This window comes from Lipophrys pholis (assembly GCF_963383615.2).
Source record: "Lipophrys pholis genome assembly, chromosome: 11".
Lineage (NCBI taxonomy): Eukaryota > Metazoa > Chordata > Actinopteri > Blenniiformes > Blenniidae > Lipophrys > Lipophrys pholis.
This window is the reverse complement of record NC_137631.1, coordinates 10,551,895-10,576,700: the sequence shown is the minus strand read 5'-3', so window position 1 is coordinate 10,576,700 and position 24,806 is coordinate 10,551,895. Positions and strand designations below refer to the sequence as shown.

At 43.2% G+C, this 24,806-nt stretch overlaps 1 protein-coding gene across 1 annotated transcript in view; it reads right to left on the bottom strand.

Moving 5' to 3' along the window:
- Positions 1-444: 444 nt before the first annotated feature.
- The window catches only part of tmem117 (transmembrane protein 117), a 44,874-nt gene continuing 20,512 nt past the window's right edge, over positions 445-24,806 (bottom strand). The window contains exons 3-8 of the mRNA XM_080475831.1: positions 24,498-24,630; positions 14,191-14,290; positions 10,960-11,057; positions 9,126-9,285; positions 3,823-3,952; positions 445-2,042 (exon numbers count right to left, since the gene is read on the bottom strand). Of these exons, the coding sequence (XP_080331957.1) occupies positions 1,381-2,042; positions 3,823-3,952; positions 9,126-9,285; positions 10,960-11,057; positions 14,191-14,290; positions 24,498-24,630 (1,283 nt within the window). The 3' untranslated portion in view covers positions 445-1,380. The remainder of the gene's footprint in view (positions 2,043-3,822; positions 3,953-9,125; positions 9,286-10,959; positions 11,058-14,190; positions 14,291-24,497; positions 24,631-24,806) is intronic.

Sequence of the window (24,806 nt, the reverse complement as noted above, 5' to 3'; positions counted from 1 at the left end):
AATACAAAGTAATGCAGGAGTACATAATATCATTCTACATTGTCTCTTATGAGTACGTACAATATATATATATATATATATATATCATATCATATATGATATATATATCACCTTTAAATGAGAAAATCGTTTTAAATATACAATATTTGTTGAAAATACTGTATCATTTGGCATCTTTGGTCATGGATATATTTTCTTCAATATTTGGGAGAAAATACTGACAAAGCTACAAGGGAGAGTTAGTGATACAGGAACAGGTATTTTTGGTCCATGCAATTTTCTGGCAAAAGCTCCAAATCTGCATTTTACATCAAACGCCGAGCACAAGAAAATATGGGAAGAAGCTTTTAAAGCAAAAGTTGAAAGAATACGCTGCAGCTTTGACTGTGTTTCAAGTGACTTTTTTTTTCTTTCTTTATTATTGTTTTTTTCTTCTTTTTTTTTAGTAAAATAGAATAAATAGTTTTCATGCATTTACCTGGAAAAGCGCTTCTAAGAAACTTTTAAGGTTTATCTCGACATGAAGAAGCCCTGAGCTTTGGAGAAGAAGCCACCCCTGCACTTCAATGGCATGTTTATGCCAAGGGCAAAGCCGCCCCTCCCATGGTTGGTATGCAGTGGCAGCATAAGCAATCATGAGGTGGCTTGTTGCTCTGCTTTTTCATCTTTGCTGATTGCGTTTATTAACCACTGCAATCAATATCAAGTGAGGGGAGATGAACAGGTCATTACCGTAAGTAATCATGTCATTTGCAGGAATATACATTTAAAAGTGAGTGACGCCAAAGGAGAATAAATTAAAGTTGGAGGGTCAATGAGGTAACAATTGTCCATGTGGTAGGAAAACGTGATTAGGGCAGAGCGCAAGTAGCTGTAAGTAGGACATCTTTCGTTTTGTTGCCTGTGTACAAACAGGCTGTTGGAGTGTGTGCATCAGAACATAAGAAAAATCAAGGCACTGAATTAGCTGGAGCACTGCTGATACAATAAGATCCACCTGACAGCAGTGTCACAGCGGTTGGAAACACTCTTGTGGCATAGGCACCAATTAGAGGAACGGTGACAAGAAAATGTACCTAAATGAAAATTTCAAGCGAGCACCACGTCAGTAGGCGTTTGCATTCGGTTTGAAAAGATCTGCTTGTTATCAGAAATGGTGCATCAGGACTGGTGCCGTTTTACAGGCTTTTTTAAAAAGGTTGTAGAAAAATAGAATAAGCGACTGCACAAGCTGGATTGGCTTGGTGAGTTCGACTCTGTCCTTTGTTTCGCTCGCTCAGCTGTAGAAATGTGGCAGGGCGGTCCAACCGGGCGATCCAACCGGGCGATCCAACCGGGCGATCCAACCGGGCTCCACGAAAGGTTCAGAAGTGAACCGAGTCATGGAGAGAGTTTGTGGACGTCGAAAGAGACTGCTGGCTCATCCTGCGACGCGCCGTCAATCACGATGCTCGGGTGCGTCTCCTGGGTTTCCATGGAGATGGTGGAGTTGGTCGAAGGCGTCGCCTCAAAGTGCGGGCCGTCCACCGACAGAAGCACCGGCGTTTCCGATCGCTTCAGACACTCACTCATAGTCACGTGCGTCTCCTCGGGCGTCACGCCCATCTCCTTGCTGTACTCCGACGGCGACTTCCTCTTTATCCTCTCGTACGTCTTGCTTTGGTTCTCCGTGATGGTCTCGCTATCCTGGAAGCGGCCAAACAGCCAAATGAAGAACCCGAAGAGGACGAACGCCGCCAGGCTGGGAATGAAGGCCAGACATTTGATGTCCAGGCTGACCCCGACGTAGCGGCTGTGGAGGAAAATGTCCTGCTCCACGTAGGTTTGGTTGGTGTCGGCATCGACGTTGGTGGAGCGCCACTCGTACGTGAGCGTGCTGCGGTTGAAATTCCTGAGTGTGTCGGGCTCCTCCACCGAGAAGATCTTGTCGCCGGGGCCGACGTACTGACCGTACTCGTAGGGCGTGTAGAAGATCTGGTTCTTCCACATGTTCAGATCCAGAATCAACACGAGGAAGATGATGCCATAGTTGAACCATTTACCTAGGGAGAGATAATTCAGTCAGATTAGGGATTATCACAGACACAACGCGTCAGTACACCAGGGCCACGTGCAATAGAGTTCATTTTGTCGAGTTGTCGAGTGTCGCAGTACTTAAGCTAAATATGAGAACAATTCATTCCAATGTCTTATTGTACAAATGACCGGATTTGTGATGTATTCCGTGTAGCGACTTCCTTTCTGGCTCAATTTCCTCTGCATGAATAAAAAACATGTTGTCAGTCAAATGGATCGCTGAGCCGTTTCAGGTGGAAACCGGAGCACTGTTGACAATGCGTACTGGAGTTCACTCGTGAGTCACCAAAGCTGAGCCTGATGTGACTGAGGGCCTGTTTAAATGTTAAAAACGTTGTTGAAGACGCGCCGTCGAATTCAGTAAGGAATCTGCCATTGTTGTTGTGGAATTACTCTCACAAGCCATCGACTCCAACCATGGCGCAACATGAGCAGAACTACGTGTTTCAGAATGCTTTTGATTTCCTTGTTGAGACAGAGACAGAAGCACGTCGCACACATTGCACTCTGGAAGCCTTTTTTTTTTTTTAACTGCAGTTTTCAGGGACTATTGTACCGGTGTCAAAACACAACAAAAGTTCACTGTTGTCACATCAAAACTCTGTGTAAACAAGGTTTGGTGGTTAGTCGTGTGTGTTTTTTCTTCGCCCAGACTTTCCTTGCTTGCCTCAAAATGCTCATTTAGCTCTCTCTTCAAGCGTCGTGACCTCGGCTACTCACGTCTCCTCAGTGGGCGGGCATCTCAGGCAGGAGAGCTCCATCTGATTGTGGTGTCATATGCATATTGCCTATGTGGCTATGCTGGATGATGCACTTGTCTAGGCCTGTTTTATGCTGTGCAGATATTTTGGCGTACAATCCGATTGATGCGCATCACAAACCTTCTCCAAACAAGATTAAGAGGACAGAGTCCAACAGATTTGCTGTCACAGTTATCAGGAGCCTCTCTCTCTCTCTCTCTTTGCACACAGAGACCCATTTCCAGGTACGACTTCCTCTCTACAGTATCGTCTAACGAGAGCACTATATTTCCACGAGACAGCCATCTCCCCTGGTTGACTGATAACAGAGGCAGATGTCTCCCCGGGTATACGTGACACTGCTCCCTTCCTCTCACGATATGATGTTAATAAGCTTTCAGTTAAACCAATCACGTCGCGCTATTTCCATAATGCTTAATGGGTATGCAATGCATTAGGGTTAACAACCTTTCTGGAATCACTGAGCGTTTGAACAGCTTAACATTTAGCTCAGGAACATTGGTTTCTGCGCTCTCTCGATGGTTGCGAGTGGCCGTGTGCACGCCGCGGAACAAAATGGAGAAACCTGGAGGACGGTTTTAAATGGGAAAATACATTCGTTTGCGGAGAACATTAAAGGCGCGGGGATGCGAAAGACGACGAGAGAAGTGTCTCGCACGACAGGAAGGAAACACGGGCATCGGGGAAGGGGGAAAACGCAGCTGAGGCGGCGCCACCTGCGTGCCACATCAGCTACACATGTATTATAAATGGCCACTGAGGTCTAACCAACAAACTCTTCCCCGCTGAGAGGAAAACTAGAACAGCATTGGCGCTTTGGGTATTCAAGTCAGAAAATAGCACAAAGTTAACCCTCCCTCACCGACGTTTTGATTTCTTTCTGCAACTAAATCAATTTATTGACTGTCGGCGTGCTCAGAAAAGAGAGAGAGATGCTTCTCATGAAACAATGAAGTGACCCTGTGGTTTGTGCAGCTGTGCGTACCTGTGATGTGAATGTGGTACTCCTCCTTAAACAAACGCTTGCAGACAGGAAGTTTGACCTTTATATGGTTTGTTGGCAACCCTGGCAGATTCATATCCACGTCACCCATGAAGTGAGGGAACTCCCAGTCCTGCAACACACACACACACACACACGCATGTAAAAATAGGTCATTCCGTGTAAAAAAAAAAAAAAAAAACACAGATTCTGTTCATATGACACAATTAACCATCATGACTGTGCTTCATATTTCATAGAAATAACATCAACAGGTAGGACATGTCAAATGTCCGTGTTTTAAACAGAATAGGTTGAAAAACAGGCAATCTGCACGGCACAATGATGGCTGCTTGAGCAAGGACGATGTTTCATAAGTCATTACGTCTGAAGTATTTATGTTGGCCGCGTTAAATATTCAAAGACGGTTTGATACCATTAGACGCCTTTAAACTTTAAAATAGTTTGCAGACAGTCGCATATTGGTTGCTGTGTGCTTGCTGACAACTATATAACCAGGAAAATATGAAATACTTAGGAGCCCTGGCTCGTCGCGTCAAAGCAGAGGTTTTCAAAGTGCAGCGGTTTTTTCCTCTTGGCCATCATGATCTTAATTGTTCGCCTTGGAAATGTGAGAAATCATCATGAAAAATAAATAAAATAAATAAATACTTTTCTAGTTGATTAATGATTAAGTAGAAATAATACGGTTTATCAATTAAAACCTGCAGTTTTCAGTAATCAGATCATTTAAAAAAAAATTTTATTGAATTTTTGTTATTTCTTTATGAGATTAACCAAGCCATAAATTGGCCTTTAAACGATAAATTTACAACCCAGATCCTAAATGGGATGAGATGTTTTCAGGCAGGTTTCTGAGGTGGTCCTCATTGCATGGGCTAAATAACACTCCCAAACGTCATATTGGTCACAAATACAATTCAAAGCGGTATTATGCAAAATCTAAAAAAATAGCTTCTCTTGGAAAAGTGCGATTGACAATAGATTGAGGATTAATTAAAACAGTTTCGTGGTCAGATAGATAACAACTCAAATGAGAGGATGAGGCTGAATAAATGCCGACGGCTTAGGAAACTACCTTCACAGACTTTTACTGACTGTCGGTACGACACTAAGAATAGAATAGAATAGAATAGAATAGAATAGAATAGAATAGAATACTTTATTAATCCCAGAGGAAAACCCTTTTAATAGTTATTGATCTAATATTATCAGACAATATATATTATTCTATATCATCATCCGAATATGTTGAAGTTAGCACTGCACAAATAAAACTGAATTCAAACGGAGAAGTTTCTGCCACCAAGTTAATAATGGACAATACTGTATATTTCAATAAAAGGTTTTCCTATCACTATTTGAAATGTTGTTTGTTCTATTGAGAATAAGCGTTTTTAGCTTATCAAATTAACAAATCATTGCATCGTGTTTTCATTCTCATTTTAGAAATCTACAGTCCTATGATGTAACTTTTTAGTTTCTCTATAATAGCAATAATAATAATAAGTCTTGTCCAAAACTAAAAGCAAAAAAACATGTTGTTGTTTATCTCGACATGACTCACATAAAATACCAAGCAAGCCCCAGATCGTCTCCTCGGGAGGCCCGATCTCACACAAACAGACCCCAACTCCTCATCCAACTGTGACCATATTTAAATACCACAAGACAAATGTTGGCTATCCGTCATGCTTTGCCAAACATTTGCCACAAGTTACCGAAGACCCTGATATTAGTTGGTATTATGTCCCGGCGGACTCTCTTCATACGCTGACTGGGGGGTCGTAGACGGAGCCGGCCGCGGGGACTGTGTGTTTACAGCCTCGTGGAAGTGTACTCGTGTGCACTGGGACTTCCACGTGTCAAAATACATCAACAAGGCAGGCGAAAGTGACATTCAGAAGCTGCTCGTGCCCCGTGGTGTCACTTGGCTTTTATTGTGTGTCTTTTTTTCCAGAATGCTTCAAATAAAAATAAAAAATCCAGAAAAGCAGAAAATACAAATGAACAAACTAACTTTGTAGCATATGGGAATGAAGATAACAGGTTTTTTTTTAATGACACATAACAAAAGGCAGCATCATCATATCATTTTGAATGCTTAAATAGTCAACCTGTACAACTGCAGACGAGATCATACAAGTAAAATGATGAACTCAGATGAAACTAATGAGAGAGTGATGGGGTAGGGAAAATTTTAATGTTTTAAAATAGTTTCTTTCTGCTGAGCTGACTTATTCATCTCACTAATTAGCTTTTGTCATCACTATTAGAGAAAAGGCACGCATAATTTCAGATTGGCTACATTTAGCTCTGATTCCTATTATTTGTGCAAGACTGTCTTCCCTGCATGAAATGACTGCACTTCTGTATTTGCTGTATTCTCATGTGATCCGGGGTCTCCTGTGCCAATATCTATGAGCAGCATAACAGCTTGATGATAGCCCCTTGGATATTAATTAAGTCCTCCTCTCCTCTTCCTCAGCTGCCGAAGCTGTTGCCGTTGCACTAACAGGCATGGCATTTAAACCTGCCTCCCACAAAATAATGAGCCTCAGTGACAAATACAGAGGGAGTAAACCGGCAAGGTGCGTGAGCATTATCTTCCGCATATGTAAATGTGTGAGTGCATAGACACAGAGGACAGAGAACTCTGACATTCGGCTGAGAAATTGCAGAGAAATAGCACAATTACAAACAAAACTATTTACAAAATGAAAAAGTAAAGCCCTTGCTCGGAGCCAAATCCAGACAGGTCATTAGCCGGGGCATTAATTACTTTGAGAACAACACCACCCATCCTTTCTCATGGTGCGAGATTAACTACGTCCACGCACCGAGATGGAAGTGGATGAAGTTGTGGGGAGGGTCTGCGGCGGATCATTTTTTTTATTGACCGGAGGAGCATGGTGACGGGCTGCCAGGGCAGGAGCCCTGTGACGGCAGCAGGAAACTCAGATCATAAATAACTGTAGTAAATGTGCTTGCTGTACACTGTGCAGAAAATGAGAAGGGCCCGTCGTAAACAAATCACCATGAGAGAGGGAGTGATTTACCGTCACGTCGCAGCGAGGGAGGAGGAGCGGGAGAAACGAAGGGAGTGTCACGTGGTCCACACCGGCGTCGGGGAGTCAAACTCAGTTTTCAAAATAAGGACTAAACGTCCCGTTGGGTCCAAAGCTAGAAACTGGTTGTGACATAGTCAGGACGCGTATAAAACACCGGATTCAGTGAGACGCCAGTATCTTTGTGAGGGAACATTTGGTGTAAGCTGAGCTGTTCCGATAAATGATCGCAATAATTGGGTAGATAAATGAGAAAGAGACCAGAGTGCAAAGTAATTACTAGCCACAGCAGCCAGAGTCCCTTCTTTAAATAATGAAATGTTTCAATAAATAAGTCTAGAAACCACTTTTAATGGTACAGTTGTTTTAATGCATATTGCCGTGGGGATTATAATAGTCTGCTTGCCAGGTTTCTGTGCAGCAGTGTATTTGTAACATTCAAAGACGCTCTCCCAAGAAACTGCTGGCTCGCTTTGTAATTAGCATTAGAGTATCAATGTATATTCATGAGGAAACCAAATATCGATCCATAAGCTTAGCCTCTAAAACTTAAAGACCTTAAAGAAAAACAAAACGCAGCCGGTATAAATTATGGGCAAGAGAAAGAGCACGGCTATTTAAAAAAAAAAAAAACAACAACCCCAAAACACATCCTTTTCAAAAGTATGTGTATTTATAGAAATGATATAATTTCACAATACTTAACACTATCGCGTAACGCATGTTTACCTGAATTCATGCAGCCGGACTCTACACCGCATGATTTCAGCTGCTCCACAAAGTTATTGCAAACGATATTAGGTTTAAATGTGGTGATTGGCGACCCTCCATTTGGAAATGATCTCACCGTAAGGAAGACAAACAGCTATTAATTAGCAATAGAAAGAAAAAAAAAAACCAATTTGATGAACGCAACAACCGGAGCTCCATCAAAATGATAGTTGGCCCATTTCCAAAGAGATAAAATGCTGGACCATGTTCTCATTCCCTGTCTTCTTCTGTAACTAAATGATTTCCTCGGCTCATAAATGTTACATTAACAATGGATCAATTCCAGATTTTACTCATTTATGTATGTATGGTGTATGTGGAGTATGTGCAGGATAATGTTATATGAATGTGACTAATAATGTAAAGTGCTTGCGGGGCTGCTTAAGTAGTGGAAAAAAAGCTATACAAGCTAATTCTGTTTATAATTTGATATTGCTTAAGAAATATGTAGTAGTCATCACAACTGACATAGAACAGTCATACCGAGGTTTATGAAGTCCATGTTGCACAGTTTTTGGACTATGAAGAGAAACCTGACTTCCTGGGGGAAGACAAAAAAAATCCATGCATGCACCGAAAGAACATGCAAACTCCAAAGGTCTTTAAGCCTTGAAGCAGGGACATTCCCACTGTGAGGTGAGAGTGTTAACCACTACACCACGACTCGGGGAGAATGTGTTTACGAAGCATCAGGAGGAGCCGATATGAACAAAGACTCACAGTTTGAGACACATATATGAATGGCTCATGGCAAGACAACAAAAAAGTACAAGGGGGGGAAAAAAAAATCTTCTCTTTCTCTCTCAGTGCAGAGTTATGTGTTTGTTTGTTTTTTTATATCCCAGACAAACTAGTTTACATATTCATGAGGCTCTGACACAGGCTTTATTGATGTATAGTCTCCTGTGGGAAGGAGGACATTGGGTGAGGGGAAAAAAAAAAAAAAAGATGGAGAGAGGAGAGAAAGTGAGAGAAAAACTTCAATCTTGTGAGTCATCATTAAAGAAAATATACCACACTCATCGGCGGAGTGGGCGAGGGAAAGTGTGAGTTCATGGCTGTGAGGGGCTGGAGAAGGAGAAGATACAAAAGAATAAACAACAGTTTGTTTATCTATCTATAGACATAACTTGGCGTCATCACTGTTATGGCGTTACTGTATGTGTGTGTGTGTGTGTGTGTGTGTGTGTGTGTGTGTGTGTGTGTGTGTGTGTGTGTGTGTGTGTGTGTGTGTGTGTGTGTGTGTGTGCCAACTGAGAGCGATCAAACACCTCTCTGCTGCTCTGTGCCGCAGTGCCCCATTGATGAATGTGGATGGGAGGGAGGGTGAGGGGTGGGGGGTGGGGGCGGCCTGGCAAGATGGGTAGTCGAGTAAGCCAAGAGACATCCCAGCGTCCTCCTTTTTTTTTTTTTTTTTTTTTAATTGGCCACAGGGGAGAGGCCTACCTGCATGACAATGAGAAGGTCGAAGACCAAGATGAAGGAGGCGAGGAAGGCTCGGGAGACCTCATCGCTGGGCAGGAAGCCGCGGTTCAGGTGGTCCCAGCTGATCCAGTCGGTGCTGATGACCAGAACCACCACCGAGGTCAGAGAAATGAGCACTGTCCTGCAGACGGGGAGGAGGAAGGAGAAGTCTATGACTGTCGAACACAGAATAAAAAAAAAAATTCAACCTAAAAGAGGCGTACGGTGCACATCGTATCCTGGAAGACAAACAGCTCGTCCACGACGACTAGCGAGAGAAGATAAATCTCGCGCTAGTCAGTCTCTCTTCATGGACTCAATAATGTATCGAACAACACTTTTTACCAGGATTTGACAAATGGCGGCAGATAAGGCCTCCGGTGAGACGGATGCACACAGACGAGAAGTGTGCATGTTTGTGGCTGCGGGGACGGCGTAAATCAGAACTGAATCGCACATGTCCACATTTCCATGTATTTCCATATTTAATACAAGCCAAGATGTTTAATATACCTTTCCACTGTGTTCTTTCACACTGTCTGGTGTTCTGGGTTTATGTCACTTTGCAGTAGTTTTGTGTTTACTGGCACATTCCTCCGCAATGTGGGACAGACGCACAGCAACTTGGTATTATTCTCCACTGTGTATTTTGTCTCAATGTCACCCGGCGATTATTGTGGTGTAGTGTGCGCTCTCGCACCACACATCGCTTGGCTGCACTGCAGATAGTGACTGCCAGCTCATATCCCATGTCAACTGCCGGGGAGATCAAATTTGAGCGTTTTGAGTTTTTTTCTTCTTTTTTTTTTTTTGTCATTATTATCCCACAGTGCAAATCTTTTCCTTGGCATGACTTTTGGCACTGTTGTTTGAAATTTGCTTCAGGCGCCTTCAGCACGTATCGACATAACATATCAGGCAACACATTTATCAATCACATTTCAGGCTCTGAATCTCAAACGATGGCTCGTCAAATCTTTCATCGATTGTGACAGCGCGAGTCGCGCCGCGCATCAATAAAATGAAGGGCTGCGGAGAAGTCACAGAACAATTTGTCCGCGTGCATTCTAATCGCAGGCGGATCAATTGCGCAAAAGGAAATGTTTAAGCGCGGCGTCCAAAGTGTTTTTGGAGCCCCCAGATATCCGTCTACATCTTTAGCTTCCTGTTTGTACGTATCAAGCAGATGTCGGACCGGTTTCTCCTGTTCCTTCAATTCTCCGCGTGACCCGAAAGTGAACCGCTGGGAAAACGGCGCGTCTTTTTTATTTGACTGAAGCGGGTTACGTCATATCGCCTGACTGACAGCGCTGAGCCGCCATGCTGAAAGACCGCCGCTGGGACCGTGCACTGCTGGTTTTTAATGCGTCTAAGCAGGGGATGGTTCTACTTGTCTGTCGAGTAATGGGCATATCAGACATGGTTTGCAGCATTTGTTTAGCAGTTATTTCAGGGTCACAGCTTGTGCTAGGAGGAAGTGAAAAGCAAGGCTTTGGCTCGCCCTGCGACCTTGCTGTGTCCATTGATTTTCACCCTGTTCTTCTAATTAAAGGTGCTGACACTGAGTGAGGGAAGATTAACACGGATATTGACTGCGTGGAACCCTGCAACGGCTGCGGAAGACCAAATAACACGCACACGCGCACGCACGCACGCACACACACACACACACACGCACACACACGCACACACACGCACACACACGCAGAGCATCTCAGGAATATGTAATGCATTTAGTAAGACTCTCTGAGAATTAATGGACGTGCAGTCAAGGATGAACATGGTCTGACACAAATATTATCTTGTCGTGACATACCAGAAGAGAACAATCCTGTTGTTGCCCCGTTTCCAGAAAGTTCTGGCAGCTTTGCCCCAGTCTGGGTAGTTCTGGTCCTGGAGCATCATGTCTGTGACCTGGAAAAGAGGAAAAGTCGAGATGAGAAAGTTTAGACTTGGAGTTGAATCAGGCTGCACGGTGGCGCGATGGCTGGCGCCGTGTGCAGTTCTTTCTGTGTGGATTTTGAATGTTCTCCCTGGGTAAACGTGAGAGTATCTTGTTGTCTGTCTTTCTGTATTTGCCCTGCGATGGATTGAGTGTACCCGGCCCTTGAAAAGGATAAAGCGGTGTAGAAGACGGACGGCTGGATGGATAAAATTGAACCAGCTATAAAAGCATGAGCGAGGAAGCAAACTGGGTTTGGTAGCTGGGATCAACTATAACATGAATGTATTGAACCTTACAGTGCGGTTTAAATGTAAGCTACGCTACCTAACGTTCCATTTGTTCATTCACTAGACTTGTGGCCAATGAGAAGGATTTTTTTTTCATGAAAAATATTATTGATGAAGAATACAATAAAACGGTTTCGCTTACTCTTTCCTAGACTAGAAGCAAAGCAAAAACAGTAAGTAACCAGACTTCCCAAATTCACACATTTCGTCGGAGATTCTCTTTTCAAAAACTTCACAAAGTGCGTCGATAGCTTGCTCGGCCAAATTGACAATATGTACAGTGACTTCTCTCTTTGAATTTCAGTGACGGCTTGATTAAACAAAAATATTTCACGTTTTTGTGGGGCAAATTTAAAGGAAAGGACAGATCCAAGCAAACCTTCTTCATGTGTTTAGCCTCTATGTTAAGCTGCTTTAAACACATTACCTCTTTCTTTCTCATCATCAGCAAGATACATGACAAACCAAACATTTAGAATGAACATTTGGACAAAAGCATGATGTAACACTAATAATGTTTGGCGACATTTAGTGCAGTGGAATTTCCCAGTTTGATGGTCAGTCCCTTGAATAATTCATTCTGGTATATGTTTATTCTACAAAGTGCAATTTAAAGCATGCATGAATGAATAGAAGCAGGATGTGCCGGATGAAATGTTGTTTTCCTCACCGATTCATGTGGAGTCTACATGTGGAGGTGTCCCTCATCATGACACCATCTGATGCAAAAATCACAAAGTGATTTATTTCACTTCATTGTAAATGTTACATGTAAACTAAACAAATCCTGCTTTAATTTTTTAATCTGAAATGATAAAAAAAATCTAATAAATTCGGATTTAGTTTTGCGTGTTAAGTATTTAAGTTTAAAATATGAGTACCACTGGTTTTGTGATTGTGTTGGGTGTCTGTCTACATACATTTAACCTGTAACACCTGTGAAATATCATGCAAAGGTCCATCAACAAGAAAAATCGACCTACAGAATGCTGCTTCACCGATACAGCTCAACTGTACACATGTTGAATAATGAATGAGTCTGCAACACAGAGTGACAAACACATGCGACAAGTCACTAAAAGGGTATTCAGTTTTCAATACTGAATAATTTATGGTAAATAAGACTTCATCTGTGATTAAATACTAATGAGTATGTGATTACCTTCAAACATATCAGGTTGTTTTATTATTAATGCTGTGTTTGTACCAATCAGGGATCATCTGTCAGCCTTAATGTCATTAAAAGTCATCCACAGCAGATTCCCTTACGTTGATGCAGACTTCTGTCAAGGAGCATCTCATATACGAGCATAAACATCCTCACAATATGCTTTATGCGGATTCACTGCAGAGACAAGGTCAATATATCAATAAAGTGGCTCACTGCAGATATGTGCAGCTTGCGCTGGGGGAAAAAAAGGATTTGAATGTGGGGATGTTTGAAATGTTTTTGGCTTTGCAGGGTTTCAAAATGAGACACCTCCTGTCTGCTGAACTCGTGAAGATTCGGTAAATCTGCTATGCAGAGGAAACACAGAGGTCATCTTCAAAGTGCCTTATTGAATTAATCGAACGGGGAGGGCGGGGGGTGGGGGGGTGGGGGTGGGACATGAGTGATTTCTGGAATCAGCATTTTGCCTTGCCTAACCCTTCTACCCCCTCTTTCCCACCTCCACAAGATTCTGTCTCCTCGGTTCCCCTTCTCACTGGCTGCTTTCCCCTTTCGACCAGACTTTTACATTTCCCTTTCCCCTTCACCTCTGATTCCTACTCCTTACCACCACACCACCACACCCCTCCTCCTCCTGCTCCTCCTGCTCCTCCTCTCCTCCCTCTCTGCAGTACGTACTGTGGAATGCTAATGTGAGCGGTGAGGGAGCTTGTCAAGCTGTCGGAGCTGTGGGCATGCCGGTGTCAGAGCCTCAGTCCTCCCACCACAGGTAGTCCACTCCCGCTGGAGCTCCCCTCCTCTCTTTATGTTGACAAATGAACTGAGGTACGTTTCTCCTCCAATATACTCCGTCCTTCCCTGTGCACCCATTGTTTCCTCTGACCCCTCTTAGATCACGGCCTCATGGGTCTCCAAGGATTTGAGAGTCGATTGAACTGGATTAGTGAGGAAGGCTCTACTGTAACTGTGCGCCATATAACGGCTGAGAGGATACACCTGACCTAGAAATTAGATGAGTGTGTGAAGGATGGCTTCACTGAGTCTGGATTTTACACGGCCATAAAGAAGATTTAAACACACCTTTTGACTAAAGACAAGTGATCGCTAAAGTAAACTGTGTGAGGCTTAACAAAGACAATCACAAATGACAGAATGCTATTGTGTCTCCTTTGGACTGCAGAGAAATCTCATTGTGGGGAATTTGCTAATTAAATGGGATTGATGGAGCCTCGTGAGAAAACTATTTGTCAGAGTTGCTCCAGTAAAGGTTAAATCGAGTGCACTCAGAGCATACCAATTGGAGCTTTACAGGGCTCATAATGTCACAAATCAAATTTTCCTGTTTTTTTCTCCAAAAAGATCTCAGTCCTCCAAAAAAGTCCAAGTGTAAAACTTTTCAAAAAAAAGATCAAAGCATGTTGATAAAAGACCCAGTTACGTTGTGTTATGATACACTCATGTCACACGTACAGTATGTAATCAACACCGTCCAGGAACTATCTAGATATACGTCACATAGAAAAGGGTTGAATCAAAATATATATTTTTAAAGTCTATATATTAACATGTCAACACTGGGAGCAGGAATGTTGAAACTCTATTGCGAGGTCATCATGTTAATGTCAAGGTTTCTTTTCGTCTCACCATCCAGGCAGTGACAAAGTCTCCCATCCAGGTGCCCACAGCAGCCATCTTCATGAAACTCTCATTTCTGATGCCCATGTATTCTGTCACCATGTGAGGCCTGCAAAGGAAGAAGATTGAAAGAGAAAAGGTGTTAAAAAATTGTCGCCTCTGTAATGCCATTTGTAAAGGGAGGCAGAAAGGGAGAATGAAGGTGGAAATTCTCTCACTGTCGCTAAGTATCGTGATGCTAGCTGTCACCGCCAATCAATATCAATCTAATCCGGTGAAAACAGTGACTGATGGCTTCACCTTCCATAAAGCCCTCTGGATTGTAAACAATTTACGACAGCGCAGTGGAATTTATGCGGTATCGCCACATTCATTTGGTCCTGCGGTGTTTTGCAAATTATCCATTTGTTTGGCAAATTTGTCTCATGTCGAGTTGATTTCAAATCAACACCGCCCTCCCGATGAGATCTCTCCTGTTAAAAGCAGCGGATCTGAGCGAGTGCGGTTGACATGAGCAGCGGCACAGAAGCAAAAACACAGAGTAGGCCAAGACGCACCATTAAAGAAACAATCTCGCATGCAATAGAGTCAGATATGAAATGACAAGCTTTCTTTGGAGTCTTAGTTACGCCTTCATCTCTGTACAGTCGGAAAAGATGAGAAGCTTTTGTTCGGTCCCACGATCCCACCCACCCAACGTACACACACAGATATCACATCACTCCATTTTCTCCAGGTAATAGCACAAGGAAAAGTGGGTCAGTCGCCTCCTATATGGGAACAGAGGGAATGGAGGAGGCCTGTTTGATCTCCCGGCAGCCAGTGTCTTAGAAGCGGAGTGGAGCAGGTGGGCGCCCTTCGTTCTCCCCTCCAGCCTCCACTCACCCCCAACAGGTCACACTCATGAATATAATAGATAGCAATGGATAGGGCTCTGGCTGTGCTTTCAAGGGGTCGCTTTTGAAGTCAATGGTTCCATTCGTCTTTGTTTCCCTGGGTCATTTTCTGGCCGCAAGCAAACACAAATAAAATTGCTTCCTACAGCACAGAAGGAAAATCTCCCCTCCATATCGACTTGTTTTTCAATCCATAGGTTTCAACATGATTTTCCTTTCAGTTTCATTTGTAGCGTCACTTTGTAAATGAATGACTGCCACACAAGTCCACAACACTCCAGAGGGCGGTCCACTGGTTAACTTAGCAGGTTGAATAGGTGTTCATTTTTAATGCACGCTAAGTGCTTTATGTTTCATGTGAAAGCAGACATGAAAGGAATAATTCAGGCTCACAAGCCATATGGGATAATCATGATTAATAGTGGCAAGCCAGTGACCCAAAATGCCAACTGTTTCCAACTACCTGCTTACTGCAACTGTGCAGCAAACATTCTTCCCTGGAAGGAGCCGACATAAATCATATGTCATCAATGCAGCATGCATTTAACAGATCTGACAGGATTTTATTGACGAAAACATGCAGCACTGCAGGTGACGCATTGCTTCACTTAAGCCCGCAAATAAAACGGCCTTGATTGGAACGGCGATTTATATCTGCATTAAGTCGGTTAGACATTCAGCGGCTTGGCACTGCTCCAGTTACCAAGGAGATCCCATTGGGAGTCATTTACCCGCAGCAAAATTCTAATCGATACTTCTAGAAATGCTGTCTGGCACCACATGCGAGGCTTTAAATCTAAAAAACTACCTCGCTGTCCAACCCTGCCCTTCTCACATGTTTAATTGAGCAAATGTTACCCCAGCACTGAAAGACAGTTTGGCCCTCCCCCTCTTTCTTGCAGAGCACCTATGATGAGTTTTGGGACTCTTCGCACTGCTTGATCAGAGGCAGAACATTCTGACTTATTCATGCTGACTAAAAATTTTATGGCCTTTAGAGTCGGATGACCTAATGAGAGAATTCAGTGTAGTGGAACATCAGTACAGTAGCACCATGAATAATCAGCCCGAAAATGGCTCCCGTGGCTTAATCGCAGAGCCAGTTGCAATGTTGGTGCCAGCGCGGCCGGCTCAGCCAGCTTTGACCCTCTGTGGAATGTTATCAGGTTTCCCACACTTGTTCAGACATAATATTCAAGGACATTTGAATGCCCTTCCATCTTGTCTTGTTCTATCACATGCAAGAAATTACAATTTCGTGCAACAGAGGGCACTGGGATATAGAGTTTGGCCGTCATCCCTGTTTGACTTCAACAAGTGAGAAAAGTCCACTTTGACGGTTAAAGCATGAAAAGTTTGTGGAATATCACAGTGAAGACACTCTTACCACCTTACAAAAACAGGAGCTTTCAGAAAAGAAAAAAAGACAATAGGCCAAGGTTTCCTTCCAGGTCTGGTCTAAATTTAGAAAGTGTCTTTGGCACCACATTTCTCTCCTCACACGAGGGGGTTTGGGACTCCAGGTTGAAAACTGGTGGTCCTTTGGAATATTGGTTATTCCTTTGGTGCTAAGCCAATTTAATGTGACTGCAGTGAAGTCTATAGGTTGATATAAGATATCTTTGTCGTGTTTTCTTTTCTCCCAGTGTCAGAAGATGTATTTCTTTGTCTGTTCAGCTCTCACAGCTTATGTGACATCATATTGCGTCAATTTAAATAAAATTAAGCCACATAGGTGCTATTTCCAAAATGAAAAAAGAATAACTGTGTACCAGACTTTGCAGTTATGCTATGAAGTACATCAGACTATATTAGACCTGGGATGTCCTTAGAAAATGGAGTCCAAAGCAGATGATTAAAGGTATAGAAAAATACAGAACACATTGTCTTATAATTTCTTTAAGCCAAATGAAAAGTTTTTCAATCACTATATTTCGTCAACAGTGCCAAACCTGAACGTACTGACAGATTATCAAACTCACCAAAGCACAATATGAGATGCAGACCTTCTCATTTGGAAACATTAAATTACATAATGTGAACTCAAAATTGACTTTATATTACTAAGTATATTTGGAAAAAAGCTTCAATCATCCATTCCTCTATAAAGCTTTGTCCTTAAGGCTCGAGTCAGTCCCAAACATCTTGTAATTCACACTTACACTCATTTTGGAAACATTTTACCTAATGCGCACACAAAGAAAATGCACACGGGAAGGCTTCCAAGTCTGGAGTTAAACCAGTGAGTCTCGCTTTGACAGCTGTGTTAAATATTTTAAACCAATTTAAGTCTTGCGTGTATATTTTTCCCACCCAAAGCGGTTCTTTCTTTGTGTCTACTCACTGAGAAAAAAAAACAACAACAAACAAACCACATCTTTGTTCCAAGTGTAGATTTTCTGGACCTTTGGAAGCTCTGTTGATTAAGGCTATAAAACATGATGCTGAGACATTTCATACTTAGAGTCATCAAATAACCCGATTTCTATTTGCTTTTTCCTCTGTCCATTTGAACATCTACGCCTTCACTTGAGCTGTTATAAACTTGTTTTCTCCGTCAGACAGGCAGTGATTTAGTGACTGTAGCAGCCCACTGACCTCTCCTGCCCTGTAAAAGCTCAACTCATTCAGAACATTAAATGGCGACCTTGGCTGGCTCCACATTGAAATGCATTGCCCGTCTCCTTCTTGTGCACTACAGCGCCTACAGTACATTGTATTTACAGTGCACGGCAGTGAGCAGTGGTAGTTACCAGGAAGCATAAAGCTGTCAATGCAGACTCTCTTCACTATCGTCACTATTGCTACACCATCTCCCAAGGCAACTTAACACCTCAATCTCAATTCATCACTCAGCACACAATCACCCACGTATTGTATTAAACTGCCTGGAGATTGAGTCCTTTGGTTCTTATCATCCCCCTGGCTCTGGATTCAGAGTGAAAATCATCGGCAAATATCATGGACTACACTGTATAAGGTCTGATATTTCACCTCTCACTTCAATAAAAATGACACAAAGCTTGGGCTGAATTTAGGTATATTTCCATACATCACCATCAAATCCTGCATTTTTATTGTGTGACACTGCCGTGATTAAAGCTTATTAGTTTGGGCAGTTGTTGTGGTTTCGGTTAACGTGACTACTTCTTTAGGATATAGAGATGCCTGTAATCACAATTGCACCTGGAAGGTTAGAGAAGGCTGCAAACTTCGGAGCCTGTTCTGCTCCTCTCGAAACACAACATGCGAGATATATGTGGGAAATAGAACAAAATCATAGGGACCTTAAGGGTCACGTTGTGGGTTCCACTTCAAGTGTGAAGAGAATTTAACAAACATTGGTCACAATTTCATTTTTGAACACCATTGATCGTGACTTGATGACTTTTGAGCCCATTATTTTTCAGTGGATATGCTTTCCTATGGTTATATGTGATTAAGTTGTCAACAGCCATTGGATTCAAGGGTCCATCCATCATCCAATCCGAAATGAAGAACTATAAGTACAAGGAAAGAAAATTGTGACCCATCAACTGGATGAAAATTGACCCCCTGAAATATTAGCGTGTACCCCAGAAGTTACCAAGTCAACAGACCTGAAGCTCTGAGGATGATGATTCGTTGACTCATCCGTTGAAATCGTCAGTCTCTTCCTTTACAAACAATGAACTCGAGCCAAACTTGATTTTACAATAACAGTTTTTTTCTTTTTTAACAAGAACCAAGTACTTTCATTAGATTTCAGTCTTGTAGGATCAACTATGATATGGCATCAGAAACACTATCCCCAAGATCACCTTGTGGCATTCTCGAAAGCTACCCATGTTAATCTGTAGCACAGCTGGATGCAGCTGATAAATGTTGCTTCTCACGTCATCCATTACCAGTAATGAGATGGAGAAGCTAAATCTAGTAAAGCTGCAGAAGAGTAAGGAGTCAGAAATCAACCTTTTCTGGTAACAAAAGTAAAATACACACCTGGGACTGGCACAGACTGGAGGAAATGTGCTTAAGCTCAGAATTTATTATGTTTTAAACCGAATAAACCCATATGGTGCTATAATCCAAGTGAACCTCATATCTTCATGTATATCAAAGATGAGATACAACTCCGACTCTGAAAACCATTATTTTAAAGGTTATCATGTGGTTAACAACCTGGGGTATGGGACCCCCCTTGGGGGATGTCAGATAACACAGGGGGCACTGAAGCTTTTCCTGCTCGGAGGTTGTCTAAATTAGATTAGCATACATCAAAGAGCAGACCTTGTTTTGAACGACCCTGCTTTTGTGTGGCAGTCTCCATTGTCTGCCTTCACTACAATGTTTTGACAAATCAGAGATCAGAGCGGGGGTCCACAGTCTTTCTTTGATGCAATCCAGGCAATGGCTTCAAGCACAAAAGGTGGGAAGCCACTGACGTATATTAAAACTAACACCCAGGCAATACAGATTGGGAATTTTCCTCTCATTGCAGTCAATGTTCATTTGGTTTGGACCGCATAGAAAATCACATCAACAACATTCTACTCTCAAGTCTCCGCACGCACAGAAAACGCAGGTTTGAACTCACATTTTAAACATTCACCGAGAATCTCTTTATAAAGAACATTTATTAATTTTATTTATTTATTTATTTATTTTGTGGTTCTGGAACTTTTAAATGCCTGTATTTGCAAACTGAGACTGTGGTGTGATGCACAAATCGAAGTCTCAAAAAAAGAAACAAATCTTTAAATTAACTCCTGTGACAGACGTAACATGTGAAAATAGAATTTGCTGTAATGATTCATATTGCACATTACTACGTACTTAACAAGGATATAAAATTTATGAAAACACATGATAACACCACTGAAAGATATAATAAATAAAAACGTGAAGACATCAAATTTACATAATCTAAACCAAAACTTTAAGAAAAAGACATATAAACTGGTCTAAAGAAAACACTGTTGAATGCAACATTGCAACATAAAAATGCATGCAGTGCCATGCTTTCAAACATAGTCTTCGTAGTTTCATAGTCTTCTAAAGACAATACCTATTTCCCGTTGCACATACTGTATGTACACGTGTCCATAATGTATATTCCCAGTTGAAAAACACAGCTCCCGAGGTGATCAGGTTTGTTTACAACTGTTATGTGTATTTGACAGTGTTGTGTGAGGAGAGCCACCGCTGAAGTCCTCTTCTCCCTCTTAGAAAAACAGCAGGATAATATAATCATAGAGAAAATGACCCACCTCACTGCTTCATACAGCACACAATCTGTTTCACAAATACTCTGACGGAGAAGAGAGAATGACTTTGGAGGGCTTTACACTACCTTAACACTCATTAAACACGTACAGTAATGAGTCATGTTGGAGAGACCAGCATAATGTGTACGCGTAGGACTGAACGACAGCATGAAGTGCGCCTCAGAAAGCAGGCGTGGGCGAAGGCAGAGACGGATCAATTAATCGGAAGACATTTACGCTGATTTACAAACTGCAACGAGCGTCAGTGTCAAGTCGTGGCGGCAAAGGGATTTCTGACGAGGTGTCGCCCAAAATATTGATAAGAAAATGCTGATAATGTTTCAATTCTGGGCAGCAAGTAGCCGTTACTTCAACCGTGGACTAATCTGGTGGTTATTTCCTCACGCAATAGACAACGCTGCAAAGTGACAGGTTAGAAAAATAGCCATTACAGTCACACAACGATATTCACTTATCAGAATAATTGCTTTTCCTTGTTTAAACAGGTTTCAGTTTGAAGATTAGGAGCCAACTTTTTCACTAAATCCACCCAGAAATAAATTATTGCAACATTGTTAATGAAAAAATAAGAATATTTATCAATAATAAATGTGATGTTGTGAAAATATACAACCTACTGTACATTTGCGACGTACAACAATGATCAGCGGTAGCCTTGAGAGCTGAATGAACACATGAAATTAATAACAAACAAGTCCAATAAGAAACCATCTTTACCAACACATGCGCAGCATTTACAAATTATACAATGTGAGAAAGCACAAATCTGTTGTGTATGCAACTCTAACACACATAGCTTGTTATTCATACTTGTTAGTAGTAAGTAAAGGGCGGCTCATTGAACCCAGTGTTAGAAATATTCTGCTGTATTGTAGGGAGCAGCGAGTCTCTTGTGTGACTGCATGCAACAGGAGGCATCAGCGTACCACAACATGCTATTGATTTAGCCTTTTGTCCATGGTATTACCCCAGCTTAGTGCCAGACAAGCAAACAGACAGATGAGGGGAGCTGGCATGCATGCAGCACAAAGGATCATGGTAAACAAAGACAAATATACTTATACAGTGGGGTCTAATCCAGCTCAGGATAACACTGTGGTGAAATGCCACATCCAACACCCTCTGCTCCTCATTACTGATATCCACCAACTGCAACCCCCTCCCTGTGCCTTGCTTCACACTTCCAATGCTCAGTTCATACCAGCCGCCCGCCCCTCTGTCATCCATCTATTCCTACCTCGGATAACAAACCCAAGCTGAATAAATGTCATTTTCTGACTCAAGTGTCCCATAAACTTTCTCTCTTTAACTCCCCCCCTTTTCCTCTAAATTAGCCGGGATTAATGTGTGCGCCATGCATTGGGCCATCTTGATTAAATAACTCCACCTAATTAGAGGCTAATTTCAACCGGTAATGGCGCCATAGGATGGTGGAATGGGATTGTGCGGTCTGACAGAACATTGGTGACGTCCGTCAAACTCCCTGGGCGGTCACACTCCCCTGGTTTCACACAAACAGCCCCTCTCCTAATCTGACAGTTGCATTAAAATGCAAATAGCCCAGATGTGCGGGTTTGTAACACGTGTGGATTACAGCTCCCAGGGAGCCATAATGGATGGGCAGGGGGCGTCCCCCCCTCCCCCCCCGCCACTCTGATAGGACATAAGCCAGGTAACAGGTTGATAGTTGTTGACCCAGAAGTGGCTGGTTAAATATTGGCTGACACGCAGTTGGACACGTGTAAGATTACAGCTGACTGATCCTGGCACTGATAAATCCATTTTACATGACTAATCATGGAGAAACACTTGTCATCCAAAAAAGATATACAATCTCTTATCAGTGATTTGTTTGCTGCCCTGATGCTGCGGTTTATCTTCTTGCCTCGTGGATGTATCGCTGGGTTTAATTAAATCAAGCTCAAGACTGACTGAAAGGTCGAAGAATATTAAAGCATATTAATGAGGAGTGCAGGGCACGGGCAGCATGCAGCAGCAGGTCACTGAGACAACAGTGAACACACACACACGGTAACTCCAGTGAGGTGCGAGACGTGGACAATATGTGGTGGGTGTGTGTAGGATGCCTAGTCTAGCCCTGAGAAGAGCATCCCCTGCAGTGCACCATCATGGCTCGGTGTCAAAGCCAGCAGAGCCCATGCCAAAGTAGCCTAACATTTAAAAACCCTTGGCAGGGATAATACCTCACAGCAGCTTGTTTCTTTCAGTGTGAGTGAAAAAGAAAAACAGCATTCATTCCCACAGAGGGGCAGCTGCAGCCACAAAGGGATATTGTACTTTTCCTCTGGGCTGGTGTGAAAAGAGAAGAAACTACAACAGCCGTGCTGTTGGGTGGGGGAACAGTCGCAGGAGTGAAGGTGCAGAGTCCGGCTTGGACGTAGATCAAAAGATTTAAGTTTCACTGCATCATCTGGGCTGCTCCCTCTCCACCTCTCCCTCTCTCCTCCTTCTGTCCCTCCCAGCCTCAATCACCCGTTCCTCGCTCGCTCTGCTGCATCCATGCTACCGCCGCTCCAGAGCCTCATTTTCCGAGGGAGCGTCCTGGCAGAGTGTGAACATTGCTCTTACATGTCGGTCTTGAACAGAGATGTGAACACTAATGGTTTTTGGCGGAGCCCGGGTCCTCGGTGGACACACTCTTGGAGCAGAAAGAAAACAAGCGGGAGAGAGGGACAGGAGGGGCAGGCGGGGATGCTGAGGGGAGGAAGTGGGTGCAGAAAAAAAAAGAAAAAAAAGAAAAAGAAACGAGCAGGTGTCTTGGCAGCAGCGGTCTCACTCGCTTTACAACAGCACCATCTGTCTTTGAGAGCAGAGCTTTACAGGACCGTGCTGCTGCTCCACACACACACGCATCCCAAGGCGGACGTTTACCGAGAGGGTTTTTACTGTTGTGTCAGCTTGTCTAATTGTTTAATGGGCTGTTACAGACGCTACTTTGTTTTTTTTTTTTACATCTGTACACCTGATGCAGGGAATATGTGCAACTTGCACATCCTAGATGGAAACAAGTCACATGCTTTCTTTCTAAAAAAAAAATGTTTGTAGAAGTAATTTGTCTTCTCCAAGTATTATCCACATCCCATCTAATGAAATGCTACTGACAGTTAAAAGATGCACTGGCACACTAAAAGGGGCTCTTTTCTCTCTCTCGACGTTCAGAGGATGAAAAAGGAGGTAGTTCAGGGGCGGAGAGAAGAAAAACGGATGAAACCTCTTTGAGACAGATTCACTCAGTGCAACTGCAAATGTAACTTTTCCCTGAGCAAGCAACATCCATCGTCTCGGTGGGCCTGGCCTTTCAGCTCAGTCCTTCGCTTCACATTTTCTCGGCCAGCCAGAGAGAGAGAGAGAGAGAGAGAGAGAGAGAGAGAGCGAGCAAGATGGATGCCGGTGTCACCGTGCCGGCCAGAGTGACAGATGGGCTGATTATACAAACTCATCCCTCCGGCTTCAGAAAAACCGAACAGCTCACCTGCGAGCTAATAGCTTTCGTCTGCGTGCACCTTATGGATGCTTGACGCTTGTTGTTAATATGGAAAAACATCATTGTATGGACAGATCCCAGAGCAGATTTGGCCTCTTCGTTGACAGCTGTGTAAACACCTGCCACACATTTCTTCTTCTTTTTGTAGCCCCTGACATATGAAATGGTAAATCACCTTGCCTGCGACCTCGTGCACGGCTCGCTGGTTTCAAGGGCATGTTTTCCTTCCTCTAGATGGACACATTACAAATGCATAAACGGATTCCTGTCACTCGCTTGATGTGTGGGTGTCAAACGCTGCTGTGCACACCGGGCCTTCCCAGCAGGTAAGCTGGAGGAGCAGACGACGCTCCGACCCAAGGCCCGGACTGAGGGATGTGTTCGGCACCAGAGAAGAGTCCAAAAAAATGAGTCAGGATCATGGGAGAATAAGCGTGGGTTCTGAAGGTGATCTTTCAGGATTAACCACCCTCCCCTCGCCTGCCTCTACCTGTGATTTAAAGTCGGGGCTGATTAATCAGACTGGTATCGAGTCTCTGTGGAGGCGAGACGTTCAGATCAATCACAGCAGCCAAAGGGGAGCGTACGGTGGCTCGAACAAATGGGGAGGCACAGAATGTAGGGGGAAAACGGGATCGAACGTCTTACTCCATGCTCCCGGCGATCAGCAGCAAAAGGTTGTAGATGAGTGAGAAGATGAAGAGGAAGAGGATGGTGCTGAAGAACATGGTCATCCAGGAGCCGTGATCCTCGCGGAACATCTTCAGGCGCAGGTATCGACCTGAAAGGGAGCACAACAAGGACAGTCAGTCTGCGGCTCAAACGGCACGTCGACCGGCGAACATGCACGGGCACGCAGGTGAAGATGAAAGTAAATAAATTAGCACCAGAGATCAATAGCGTCCTCCTCTGTCAGACATGTACCCTTTAGGCGATGAAATTAAGATTAAAGACCTC